This window comes from Podarcis pityusensis (genome assembly GCF_964106645.2).
Source record: "Podarcis pityusensis genome assembly, chromosome: 15".
In the NCBI taxonomy this organism is placed as follows: Eukaryota; Metazoa; Chordata; class Lepidosauria; order Squamata; family Lacertidae; genus Podarcis; species Podarcis pityusensis.
In genome coordinates, this window is record NC_138040.1 from 38,624,392 (window position 1) to 38,638,735 (window position 14,344).

At 43.8% G+C, this 14,344-nt stretch overlaps 1 protein-coding gene across 2 annotated transcripts in view; it reads right to left on the minus strand.

Annotated features, from left to right (window-relative positions):
* Positions 1–824: 824 nt before the first annotated feature.
* LOC308463800 (neuropeptide FF receptor 1-like) overlaps positions 825–14,344 on the minus strand; it is a 37,059-nt gene continuing 23,539 nt past the window's right edge. Inside the window, exons 2-6 of one of the 2 annotated variants that reach the window (XM_080982530.1) lie at positions 12,687–12,773; positions 5,843–6,185; positions 5,315–5,637; positions 4,032–4,131; positions 825–2,473 (exon numbers count right to left, since the gene is read on the minus strand). In XM_080982530.1, coding sequence (XP_080838656.1) covers positions 1,582–2,473; positions 4,032–4,131; positions 5,315–5,612 — 1,290 coding nt within the window. In that variant the 5' untranslated portion in view covers positions 5,613–5,637; positions 5,843–6,185; positions 12,687–12,773 and the 3' untranslated portion in view covers positions 825–1,581. Of the gene's footprint in view, positions 2,474–4,031; positions 4,132–5,314; positions 5,638–5,842; positions 6,186–12,686; positions 12,889–14,344 lie in introns of those variants that run through there. The other variant, XM_080982529.1, reaches the window with a different exon arrangement.

Below are 14,344 nucleotides of genomic sequence, written 5' to 3' on the forward strand. Positions count from 1 at the left end.
ATCCCCATTGCACCAGTATGAGCCTACAAGGACAACACCAGGGAGTTATCTCCAAAGACCATATGTCAAGGCTGAGACAGAGCCCACGATGCCAGCTGGGAACGGGGTGCTGGACAACCAGTTTTCAGTGATACATGGGTCCCAGCCCCTTCCATACAGCCATAGCCTCCAGTTCCTAGTACTCTTAACTTCCCTGTGTTGTAGACTGTACAAGTAACTGAGATTCTTCCTTGGAAACATGAAAGCACAGGTTGTTCTTGACATTGCTAAGCACTGGCACTAAGGTTACCACAACATGAACCTCTTAGCTTCTTCGCACAACAATAGCCGCTTTCATCCTTTTGAATACTCTCCATTAAAAGTTCTTGGTTTTTCTCTGAAAGTTGCTCAGGGGTTTACACCTGTGCATATAAATGATCACTTGGTTTTTTTCCTGCAAATTTGCGCTCTGTTGACCCCTGTTCAAAATCCTTTCAATATCTAGCAACATCTCTGGTGTTATACACTTGGGTTCTGAATGTCCAAAACTGGGCAGAAAAATATTTACAAAACCACTTGGACTACTATCCTGAAGAGTTTGAAGAAGAGTTTGGATTTGATATACTGCTTTATCACTACCCAAAGGAGTCTCAAAGCGGCTAACATTCTCCTTTCCCTTCCTCCCCCACAACAAATGTGAGGTGAGTGGGGCTGAGAGACTTCAGAGAAATGTGACTAGCCCAAGGTCAACCAGCAGCTGCATGTGGAGGAACAGGGAAGCGAACCCGGTTCACCAGATTACGAGACTACCGCTCTTAACCACTACACCACACTGACTCCCTGCAGCTCATCAGCCAGCCTCTGATGGGTTATGGGATCTTTAAGACATGCTGTCACACCACTAGGGTGGCACTTGAACTCCGAATGAAGCCCCCATCACACACTGGCAAAAAAGTCCACCAGTGCAGATGTACCACCAGCAGTGCTTACATGTCCATAGGGGGGTTAAAAAATGACATATCAGGGCATATCAGGGCAGATGAGAAGAGCTTGGATGTTCCGTATCCAAATCCTCCTTTTTCACCCAATATGCACCCAGGAAGAGTGGAAAAGAATGCCAGACTTGAAGCTAGAAAGCTGTGTACATATTGTACCTTTAAAGCACTTTCTTTCCCTCAAAGAATTCTGGGCACTGTTTTTTACACCTCACAGAATTGACAATTCCCAGCAACCCTTAAAAACTACAATGCCTGGAATTCTTTGAGAGAAAGAATGTGCTTTGAATATGCTTTAAAGGTATGTACGTAGAAAGAAAAATAAAACAACAGTCTGAACAGGGGAAATAATAAATGAAAAATTCTGTTCTCTTTTTAAATCCACATTTGTTTGGGCTTCCAATACAGGATTTGGGGGCAAGCAAGGGAAGACAAACTCCCTCCATATGTTTTTTTCTAATAATTGTAGAAAGAACTCCCACAGCATGCTCAGTTCACAGAACATATGAATGAGTGGCCACCAAAATATCCCCATCCATTCATGTGAGGCAAATGCAGATGCAGGAACGGAATGATCCCAGAAAAATCTCTGCTGATTCAACCCTCCTCAGGCATCCCAAGCTTTGCAAACTTTGCTCAGGGGTGTGATGTCGTTGACATCCTGCAGCAGTATTCCTGGTCCTTGTCCCTGGCCATGTCCAGCCTGTGGGCCACAGGGAGCTTGAGGGGGCAGGTTCTTCAAGCACATTGAATCGGAGGACTCCCCATCAGTGAAGATTTTATTCCGGGTACCAAAGCCACTGGTGCTGACGGTTGTCTGCTCAGCATAGACCCCTTGATGGACCATTTCATCAGAGCAGGTTGGGAGTTTGAAGGCTGCCTGGAAGCCCTTCTTGAAGTTCTCATTGAAGTAGCCGTAGATGATGGGGTTGACACTACTGTTGGAGAAGGCCAGCCAGTGCGCAAAGGGGAAAACGTAACTTGCAAGGAGATTTATGTGTTGCTCATCCAACTTGGCGTAGTCTGTGAGCAGCATCAGTGTCCACAGAGGTAACCAGGAGAGCATGAAGAGCAGAGCCACCAGCACAAGCATTTTGATGACTTTCACCTTCCTTCTAGAAACCGCCATGTTGCACTGACCTTCGTGAACTACCTGGTGCTGACTCACTGGGCCTGAGGACCTGTACAGCTTGAGCCCAATTCGGCCATACATGAATGTAATGAGGGTCAGCGGGACAACATAGATGTGGGCAAAAAGCACAGTGGTGTAGACTTTGCGCATTTCACTATTGGGCCAAGCCTCGTAGCATGAATACAAGGGGTAGGTCATGCTCTGATTGCCATTGTATACTATGTAGCTGTCCTCCTGCTGAGCCACTGTGAGCTTGATAGCAGAGGGACACATGATGGTAATAGCCAGTACCCAGATGATGGCAATGGTATTGAGTGCCTGGAAGAGGCTGAGCTTGGATTTAAATGGGTAGACAATGCAGCGGAACCTGCAGAGGAAAAGGGGAGGAAGAATACAAGTAGGGGAATGACTACTATGCAAGAAGGGAGGAACAAAAAGATACGCTTTCTATCTGGCCCAAATGGGCCATTGAGGGGCAAGGAGATAAAGAGGCTAAGCTGGCCTCAACCACCATTATTTAAATTATTTGTTTATTATTTGCATTTATAGACAGCTTTCTGTCTGAGATATCAAAGTGGTTTACATTAGGTAAATAAATATAAATGAAGATTTACACTAGGTAAATAAAAATAAATTTGCAAAACAAATATTCATACATAAACACACTATTAATATCAATGAAATCGGAGAGCATTACAAGGCAGCATAATGTAAAATTTCAACCCACATGTCTCATTCACCATCCATTCTATGCAGCCACAACACTCATTCGCTACCTCAAACATTATCTCTATCCCCCAACTGCTCATGCTCAACAGTATTAACCTACATGCAAAGGATATAATAATAGTAAAATTTTATTTATATCCCACCCTCCCCAGCCGAAGCCGGGCTCAGAGTGGCTAACAACAGTAAAATGATACAACATTCTAAAATGGTGGATGAATCCTCTAATCCAGTCTTCACCAATCTGATGCCCTCCAGATCTGTGCCGGCTGGGGGCTAATGAAACTTCACAACTGCTAGAGGGTACCATGTTAATGAAATGAGGTACCATGGAGTGTTGATCAGATGACTGGGCAAATGAATGCATTGACCTTCAGCACAGATGAGTGAATACGTTGTATTCCGTAGATGGGGTGCCACCACAAGCTCCCATCCCACAAGTTCCCATCTCACGTCGTAGCATGTCACTGGCACTTTCCTTCTCAGTCCTGCAGCTTTATAAGCTCCTTGACACTGTGCCTAACATGAGGATGGAGCAAGTGGGGAAGACCTGCTACTTTGCTGTCAGTCATGCAACTATTTAAAACACAGGAGGACTGCTGTCACAATCCCAAACACCTGTATTTCCTTTAATAAAGTGCTCCATCTCTTATTGTTTCCACTTAGCATCATTTGGCCTCAGGATAGGACTCTGACCAGGAAGGGGCCAAACAAATACCCTTTTATCAAGGTCTTCAGTGTCTCCACCCCCTAAGCCTCCCTCGCCACGGCTCACAGATTGTCTGGTCACTGCTGCTGGGGTGATTGCATGGGACAAATGACAGTCCCCATGGACAGGTCATATGGGTGAACTGACCCAGTCCTATCCACTGAACTGAGAACGGACACCTATTAACACATTAAGCACCTGATCTATGGAACTTTGCTCATTTGTTTGAAAGAAGGGTGATGGGCATCAGTTTCCTCCTTCCTCGGCCCCAAAGCATGTATGGGAACTGAGCTTGATCTCACAGCAAACCTGTGTGCTCTCCCTTTCTGGCAAGGGTGGGGAACCGGTGGCCCTCCAGATGTTGCTAGACTCCGACTCCCATCATCCCTTTCTACTAGCCATGCTGGCTGGGGCTGTTGGGAGCTGGAGACCAACATCTGGAGGACTACCTGCTCCCCATTCCTGCTTTAGGACCTCACCTTCTTCTTACCTTTCCACAGCGATTGCCACCAGGGTGAAGACAGATGACGAAACAGACATGCCCTGCACCAGCCCGCTCATCTTGCAGATGCTGTTGCTGAAAGGCCATCCTAGGAGGAAGCAAGCAGTTGGGGGCCATGAGACAGAGTTCAGCAGACATTAGAGAGAGGCTAGTTTTAGCAGCTGATGCTATCTATTTAACATGCAGGTGGTCTCTCTCCACTGTGAAAATCTTGTCACCAATACATCTCCAGCTTGGCTCAGCTGCTTTTCAAAAAGTGAGGAGGAGGTTATGATTTGCACAGCAACAGGAGAGAATGATGCTTAATCTTTTCCCTGCTGACCATTTAGAAAAAAGGGCAGGCAAGAGACAACACGGTAGAGGTGTAAAAAATTATGCATGGCATCAAGAAGAGGACAGAGAAAAGGTTTTTTCCTTTCATAACCCTGGTGGACTCCATGCAGCTGAATGTTGAAGCATTCATGGCAGACAAAAATAAGGACTTCTTCACACTGTGCATAGCCAAAAACTATGGAAATTCACTCACACAATGGCCACTAACTTTGGTGGCTTTCAAAGAGGATTATGTTCTTTTGTGTTTTTATATTGTGATTTATGTTGTAACCGCCTTGAGACCTGTGGGTATAGGGCAATATGCAAATTTAATAAATAATAATAAATAATAATAATTACTATTATTCTCTACTCAAAGTCCCACCCTTCCAAGTTGCTTTCTGTTTTATCATGATGTCAAGTCAACATTCAGCATGAAAGTGAGGGTTGTATGAATCACCTCTTACACCATCATCATCATCATCACCATCATTAATAATAATTACATTTCTAAACCACCCTTCATTGTGTTATGGGGTTGGATCAAGGCCAATTGGGTTGTAGCCAACTAAGCTCTATGTAGAGTAGACCCATTAAACCTATGTCATGTGTATTAATTTCAGTGGGTCTTCTCTGAGTATGACTAATATTGGATACAAGTTACCCATTGAAATTAGTTTCATTTGGAATAAATGGGGCTGAATTTAAAGCCTGACTAACCTTGCCCCCTTGAATTCAGTGGGAGGTAAGTGCAACCAACTTAGCCTGGGTCCAACACATGATCTGGGAACATTTCCCTCTTTCCCCATAAGAACATAAGAAGCCAAAGGTCCATGTAACCCACAGCAAACCAGGTGCTTCTGGGAAGATTGCAAGGGGCCATGAAGGTGAATTTCCCCCCAGAAACCAAGAGGCTGCGCTTAGCCATCCTATGCCCCCCCCCCCACCTTTTGGCTTACCTGTGATCAAATTGTCAACTAGTGTGGTAGGAATACAGAAGATGCCCACCAGCAGATCACTGATGGCCAGGTTGAGGATGAACAGGTTGGTGACTGTCCTCATCCGGCTATTTTTCAGTACAATGAAACAAACCAGGCTGTTCCCAGCCATGCACAAGGCAAAGATGAACACGTAAGCGACAATGTAGATGGCGGCAACAGGTGGTGAGTGCGAGTAGTATGGGGAATAAGTCATGTTCCTTTTGGCATTTCCCAAGGAGTAGGTTGTTTGGTTAGTGCTGCCTTCAGGGGTCTCCATAGTGTGGCAAGAATTTGGCTCTCACCTGGGAAACACAAAAGAGAAATCACAAGTTAACGTGGATAGTTTGAATAAGGGGAGCCTTGCAGGTACAAAATTAGGATGCACCTGCTGTTGCTACTATTATGAAAAGGCTCTGCTTCAGCTTTTTCATTGCTGAAACAACTGTGTTTCCCAGAGCATAGGCAATGTCCTGCCCTGGGGCGAAACTGTACATTGTCCCATTTTACCTTGTTTCCAGCCTAAACCTCCCTTTGTTTGGCTGAGCCCTGCCACTCTGCAGAGCAGAACATCAGTTGCCTTAGGCTTTTCACAACTGACGTTGAAAAGGCTGCACCAGAGACATCCCCATATACGCAGGGAACCCATTATGTCACTTCCTGTTTTGCCTATCCCATCCAACACCTGATGAGGCTCCTTCTTTTTCTCAGGGGGGGTAACTGCAAAGCAGGGCTTGCAGGGTGCTTGCAGGCATGCAGATCAGTTGCAGGTCTTCTACTGCGATTGCTGCAGGGAAGCGCCATCTTCTCCGCAGCCTGTGTGCCGTCTTGAAGAAGAATGGCCTTGTTGCAGCTAAAAACAAACAGACAAACACAGCAACATTGTGCCCAAATCCACCTTGTTATTCTGTCAGCGATGCATCTGAAAATTGCAGACATGAGAGAGGTGCCCCTGGGTAAGAAACCTGCCAGATTGCAGTCAAATAGGCCCAGGGACTTTTGCACTAGGCACCTTTGAAGTTGATGTTTGGCTGGGAAGACCTAAAAGGGATTCGCTTTCTGGATTAAAGCATTCAACTCATACTGCTCCATACCAATCCTGCATCACCTCTGACAAGCCCCTAATTCCCCCTGAATCCCTCCGGATCTACTGTGCACCTCTGTTTTTTATTGTTACATATTAAACTATGGCGTTCATTTAATTGCTTATTGTAACCAGCCCACTTATTGATGGAAGTCAATATTTAAACATTTTAATGAATAATTAAAAGCAAACAAAAATGTAAATAGGCCTAATGTTTTTGGTAATAGGTTTTCAGATTTACACCACCCAGGACTGGCTCTAGGTTTAACAGTGCAGTGGGCAAAGCATCCTCTGGTGAACCCCTTACTCTGTTGGTGGGTCCTCACAAGCTTACCGGGTAGTAGCAATGGGCACAGTAGCACTCCAAGCAGCACTGAGTGGCTGGGAGCTGCCATTTTAATTTCCCATAATTCCTCCAAAGTGATGCTACATGGGGGTCATTCTTGGAAATCTTATGTACGCAACAACAGCAGCAAGAATACTCATCGCGAAGTATTGGAAGACACAATATTTGCCCACCCGGGAAGAATGGCAGATGAAGTTGATGGACTATATGGAACTGGCGGAAATGACTGGCAGAATCCGAGACCAGGGAGAGGAGTTGGTGGAAGAAGACTGGAAAAAGTTTAAAGATTATTTACAGAAATATTGTAAAATTAATGAATGTTAGAAAAATGTTGAAATGAAGTTATATGGCTTTAGTAGAAATATTATAAGGAATTAAAGTACAGATAGGTTAATAGAATATTAAAGGAAAAAAATAAGGTTAGAATGAGTTAAGATAATTATAGGATAGAAAACAGAGGAGGATGGAAAGGAATTGCTGAAATAATTAACAAGTGGAATACAAAAAGGGAGGTGTGAGGAGGTCGTGGAAATAAGTGAATGAAAGAAGGGATAATGAAATTGGATGATTTATCTTATTGTCTTAGTCTTGTTTTGTTAATTTGATGTGTTGTATTGTATTGTTTTTCTTTTTCTTTTCTTTTTCTTTTTTCTTTTAGTGTTTTTGGAAAAATAATTTTAAAAAAAATTTTTAAAAAAGGAAATCAACATGGCACCCAGCCACTCTGAGGATTAGGCCATATAGCGAGAGCCAGCCCCCAGAGCAAATGTGAGCAAATGGCCCTGCTTCAGCAAGTTGAGCCCTGGCAGCTGTCCAAAGTGCTGACCCCACCCCGGACACTGACCCATGAAGCAGTGCAAATGGGAGGGGGGGTTGAGACCTCCTACTGCTGTGATGTTTAAATGGTTCCTGAAGACAGAGGCTGCATACTCTGAGGCACTTGCAGAAAACCTGCCACGATATGGACAGCTTAATTTGGAATGCATTGAAATGAGGTAAACAGCTTTTTAATCACCAGGCAAGATTTTAATGAGAAGAACAAGAACAAGAGGAAATGCACCCAGGAGTGAAGACTTAATGCCCACCACAACTGGCATTCCATTGCTGCTCTATTTGTCTAATTAGCTTAAGTACCTAATGAAAGCAACCGGTCTACAATTGTCTGGGGGTGGGTGCCATTCAGCCTTGTAATTATTCTCCTGTTTAATAAGCAAATGTCAAAAGAAAGAAAGAAAGAAAGAAAGAAAGAAAGATCTCCCCATCACATTTTTCCAGGTCTAGAAAAACACATCTTTGTCAAAGGAGTGCTCTTTCTCAGCGGTTGGTCACTTTCTTAGTATTTCAAGGGAAACTAATTTTTGAAAGTGCACAAAAGCTTTTCTCCAGCAACCAAGTGCACTTTCCTTTTCCTCAAGTCTGAACACAGGTGGCTGAGATGAAGCAGGAGCATATAGAAGAATCAAAAGCCTTGCTCTTCTGGCAATATAAGCATTTACCAAGAAGCCTGTACTTCTGCGACCTAGAGGGCAAGGTGAAAAGACCAGATATTCTATTCAGATAGGGCTGTCTGCATGCCAGCTGCTGCCCCTACTCCAGATTTTGAACCTAAAAACCTGAATTCCATGTCAAGGAAGCGCATGTTCTGAGATCAGAAAATGATTAAGCATGGATAGATTTGCTTATTTAACATAATGTTGTTTTGCTCAGGCTGTTTAAATGGAATATAGCCATGCTGTTTATTAAGCAGATGTCTTGTTGAGCTGATTTGAATTGTCTCTTAATTGCTTTGTACTGTACTCTTGACTCTATTATAAACCATCAAGGCATCAGTTTGATTGAATAGCAGAGTATGGATCTTTAAAACCAACCAAACAAGCATTTAATTACTCCAATATTTTGTGCGATAGGATAGAATGAAATAGAAGGAAGGCTTTAGAGATAGAAATATCATAGTTGTAGTCAGTTAAGATTGACTCAGAGTAAACCTATTGAAATTGGTGGATATAATTTAGTCATCTCTATTTCATCTCAGTGAGTCTACTCCGAATATGACTGGTGTTGGATGCAACCCATAATAATAAACCCCAATCAATTCCATGTTTTGCCTTAGATTTTTGAAATGCATTGACTGCTCTTTAAGCAAAGTCAGTGCTTTTCTGTGTGATCTCTGTATTTCTTGTAAGCAAGTAAGATGTTGCAGCAAACCTAGACATTTTGTAAATGCAGGCAGTTCCATCACAGACTCTAAAAGGCAGACCCCAGGCCCCTCACAATCGCACTGAGGAAACTGATGGCAACATTTCAGGTGCATGTACCCATGACTGAGTGACAGCCAGAAACCCATACAACTATTCTACACGATCTTCTGCAACATTGTCAATGATCCTTTAGCACACCTCTGAATGATGCTCCAGATCATTGATCTCTCCATTCCAGGGAACTCTAAGTGTATGCCTGGAATTTTGGGGTGAGAGCGTGCAGCCTGCTCCTCATGATACGATATGTTTGTTTTATTATCCTTGTATGTTTCCAGTGGGAATGAAATTGGGTTTTTTTCTGACTCCATAGTGCAACACCACATGGAATGTGGTACACGGTTCTGGTTACAGCAAATAGACATGAATATTGTCAAACTGGAGAAGGTGCAGAAAAAGACAACCTCAGATACAGCTTATCCCACCCACCTGCCAAAATCCCTTGTGCAGTGATTCCCAAGCACCCAAAATCCAGCTGGGAACCTTGTGCACCTAAACAAGGCAGGATTGGCATCCAGGGGTGTCAATCCTGCTTTCTGTCTGGTTTGGGTAATGTCTGCTGATTAATAGCTGGGTGTTGTTTCAAGAAAACGGGCTCATGGGCCTAAATGGAACCACTGGCAGGTCAGCATTGCCTGTTGACCTCATGCTCACTCCCCCTGCACTAGGACAACAGAGCCCTTCATTCCACTTCAATTGTGCAAACCTAAATTTCTGGTCCCTTCATGAATCACTGCCTTGTTGTGGCGAAGGGGCTTGAATAACTCCAAGAAACTATGAGCTATGCAGTGCAGGGCCACCCAAGACGGACAGGTCATAGCAGAGAGTTTAGAGGTCCAAAGTCATAAGGTGGTTAGATTGGTCTCAACTAGAACCAGGGCCTTTTCAGCACTGGCCCCGATGTGGTGGAACGCTCTGTCACAAGAGACTAGGGCCCTACGGGACTTGACATCTTTCCACAGGGCCTGCAAGACAGAGCTGTTCTGCCTGGCCTTTGGTTTGGACTTAGTCTGACCCTTATGTTTCCCTCCCCTTATGGTTTTGATCTATGGGCTACTTTTAAAATGAGGCTGCATTTTAAATTGCATTTTAACCTGTGTTTTAAATTGGGTTTTCCCCCCCATTATGTTTTTACTGTAATTTTTACTGTTGTTAGCCGCCCTGAGCACGGCTCTGGCCGGGGAGGGCGGGGTATAAATAAAAATTATTATTATTATTATTAGACTAAATGTGATCCACCTGGAGAAGGAACTGGCAAACCACTCCAGTATTTTGCCAGGAAAACTCCATGGACATAAAAAAGGAAAAGCTTGAGAAGAAAGTGAGAGTTTCCAAGGCATGCTCTGGTTCAGGTATGTCCTGAAAATTTCAGGTATGTCCTGTAATCCTTCCTGAACAATAGCAACGGTCTGGAGGCACCTTTGGTAAAGTAAGTTTGCAGATGGCTTGAGGTGGGCTTCCTGACTTGAGGTTGGTACCTTATCCTCACCCTTTATGGCAGAGTTCCAACCTGGCCCCATTCACACATGCCTTGGCTGTGTCCGGATGAGGTCCCCGCATTGCAGCCTGCATCCCTTTGAAGAGTCTCCAGAAACCCTGCCTGGTCCCAAAAGGCAGCTGCAAGAGTCTTAACAGTGACTCATCATTTGGAGCACATTTTATTCCATTGATTTATTTTTATTTGTGTCAAGATTTATATTGCGACTAATCACTGAAGCCTCAGGGTGGCTAACAAAGATAAATATTTTAAAAACGTGAAACAAAGCAACAGCAGGATTGGAAGCCCTGTAAACAACAACAAAATAGCAGATAAAGCACCAAACCAAAGCAGCCAAGGCACTAATTCAAGTGGGGAAAGGAAACAAGTGCTAAAAGCAATCAGATGTCATACAAGGCAGAAACTGAGCTATTGGGGACCCAGGCCCTGGATTTGTATTTGCTGCCAGCTCTCCAGCTTGAAGCATCAGGGATATTAATTTTTTTAAATGGTTCCAGTGGGTGGGTGCAAAGTTCCTTTTGCCAAACCACTAAGTGGTATAAAAGTCTGAGAGCAGGCATAAAGCAGCAGTGCAGGGGTGAGGGATCAGTAGTCCTCCATGTGCTTTTGGATCTCCCATCGTCCCTTACCACTGGCAATGCAGGCTGGGGCCAATGGGAGTTGGAGTCCCAGCAACATTTGGAGGGTCACAGGTGCCTCATCTCTGATGTAGTGGATAAAGGTAAGTTGTCAGGTAGGGTGGGGAGCCCTTGACTGAAATCTCCCCTATCCCCTAGCCATGAACTAACTAACAGCAACTGCCCAGGATGCAGAGATGCAGGCAGAGGACATTCTCGCCAGTAAGTACCATGGAAGCTCAGTGTTGTTGACTGGCTAGAGGATCCAGGTGCAGGCTGCTGATGTTGACACAGTGGCTAGGCAGTCAGAGACTGCATGCTTGCAGTTCTGACTGAGGCTTCTGCCTCACTCCATGGGCGTTCTTGAGTGATCATCAGTATGGGTAGAAATTTCCTTTCTGCTCATTTATTTGCCCTCCTGCAAGTACCAGATTTCCTAGAATAGGCCACTGCTGCAATAGATCAGCCACTAAGGCTACATCCATATGATGTGTTGACGGGTGATTTATGCTTAATTGTTTGCACAAAGTTTGCAAGGAGGGCAGGCAACCGTCAGATATTTGCTGAGCATTCAAGATGATTTGTTTGTGTTGAAGTTATATGATTTTGCATAAGGCAAGTGTTATTCCACATTTTCTAGTTTATTTTCCCATGCGGGGGTGTGGTTTGTTGCACAAGAGCACCAAGCCAACTTTAATTGAATTTGCTGGTATGTGATTGAATTTCACCCTGAAAGAGCGACAGTCTGAAAGTCTCTGCCCATCTGCAATATAAGGATTCTAATGCTGATTTGTCTTATAGGGGTGTTGTAAGGATTGTTAAGACGATGATTGCAAAGCACTATGAATAAGTGTGCAGAGTTAATTTTCCTTCTTACTGAGTAATTCCAGCATAGTCCCATACATCTGATATTAAAAATGGGGCTTACTTGGCAGATCCATTCCGCTCTTTACCCCAGCTACTCCTTCATTTCCTCCATTGATCCCTCCATGTTCCATTTTAGACTGTAAGCTCCTTGATCACCACCTATCCTCTTATATTCTGTAAAGCACCATTCACATGGCTAGAGTACGACAATAACAGGGATGGTGCTGATGCTGTAACAGAGCCCAGGATTCAGCCATAAACAAATAAACAATATGAGTGAGCTCTCTTTTAAAAAAGAAAATAGCCATTAGAGTGTGTTCTCTATCCAACCCACGAATTGGTCTAAAGCAGCCCTACATTCATCTGAAAATGTGTTTCATGGTCCATGGAATGGGATTTACCCAAGGCTGGGGGAAGAAGGGAAGTATAGAAACTAAAGACTGACTGTTATATCCCAAAGGTATGAGAGTAGGCAAAAACAGTTAATGAAGCCAAGGAATATACCATACACTCCCTGTATATAAATATTACAAGGTTTGTTGTCCCCTTTCCTTCTTCTTTGCTTCTGGAGAGACAACTGTTAATTTTGCATCACTTTCAATAACTACTCATCTGCAAGACAGACCCAATTTTCCTGACATGAAATGTAAAATTTAGAATATATTTCCACAACATTTCCCCCCTTACCTGCATCCTGCAGTGATCTAGGGATCTTCCTTTGTGGCTGGCAGAGAGAGGAATCAACTTTGCTTCTAACATTCTATGCTTCCATCACTGGAACAACAGATAGGTTTAAACACACAGCAGCAGCAGGGATCTAATCATGCCTAGTCTGTTTTAGTCAAGAGAAGAACAGTCTGGAGACGGAAGGAGGTGCTGTGCTCCCAGCTCCCATGCCTATCTAATCCACCTCAGCTCCGACTGAATACAAGAGAATATACAGTCCCTTTATAATAAAAGGCAAGAACAGTGATGTCACTAAAAAGCTTCATAACACATATGTGCAAAAGGGAAACATTGATACTACTGCACTGTACCTTGCTTTCCATTCACAAAAAATAGTATTTGTTGCATTGCTGTTGTTGACATTATTTGGTACAGCCAATTCCTCACTTTTCTTCTTCCCCCACTTTCTTTAAACATATTGCAAGCCTTAACCCTTCCCTTCTTTTTTTTAATTTGGAAGGCTCTCCTCTAATAGAATCCAGCCCTCATACTTAAAAAGTGCCCCCACCCCTAATATACAAAAACAGCATAAAATCACAATACATCAAGCAACGTATCACCAAACTGCTAGGCAACCCCTATACAGATGATAGTTAGCATGAATCAAATGCCTCCATAAAGAGACAGGTCTTAGCTTGGCACTGAAATGAGACTGCGGTCGGTGCACTGTTAGCATCAGCAGATGGGACACCCACTTCAGTTTTGACATTGCCGTGATTTGAGAACTGATCTGCAGCATGTGCAAAGTGTGCCATTTATGGTTTTGTTTCACAGCTGAAACCAAAATTTTGCTCTGTTAAAACAGTAAATCCATTTAGCCTCCCTCACAGGAGCCAACTCCTAGGGGCCAAGGTCCCTTGTCCTCCCCCCCCCATAAAATATTTGAGCCCCCCCCCATTAAAGGGCACTGCCATTCAGATGGAGTGTGTGCACACCATGTCTTGTGATTGATTCTTCACCCCCCACCACCACCACCACAAAAAAAATTATTCAAGTTGCCACCCCTGGCCTCCCTGAAACTGCTTGCTGCCATTCTACCCTGCAAAACTGAATCCAGACAGAAAGTGTGTTCCACATTCCATTAATGTCAATAAAAAGGCTCACATGCTCATATTTTGGCATTGCAGCCTAGCATCCCTAAGCATACCCTAAGTTTGTCCCAACCAAGTTGTACTGATTTTAGCGAGACTCAATCCCTGTGAAGAAGCAGGGCTGCAGGAACAAATATGGTAGTTTGTTCTTTGTCATATACACCCAGCCCTTTAAGATACAAAAATAAATGTAATATTAACATAAAGCACCAATAAATAAAGGACATTAAACCAGGTTGGTTGTAAAGGAAAAATGAGGAGGGAGGGGTAAAACCATTTACGGGTTCCTTCAGGTGTTTATTGAGTATTCCTCCTGTTTTTCTTGCACCAAGGTTGTTGTTGTTTAGTCGTTTAGTCGTGTCCGACTCTTCATGACCCCCTGGACCAGAGCACTCCAGGCACTCCTGTCTTCCACTGCCTCCCGCAGTTTGGTCAAACTCATGCTGGTAGCTTCGAGAACACTATCCAACCAACTCGTCCTCTGTCGTCCCCTTCTCCTTGTGCCCTCCATCTTTCCCAACATCAGGA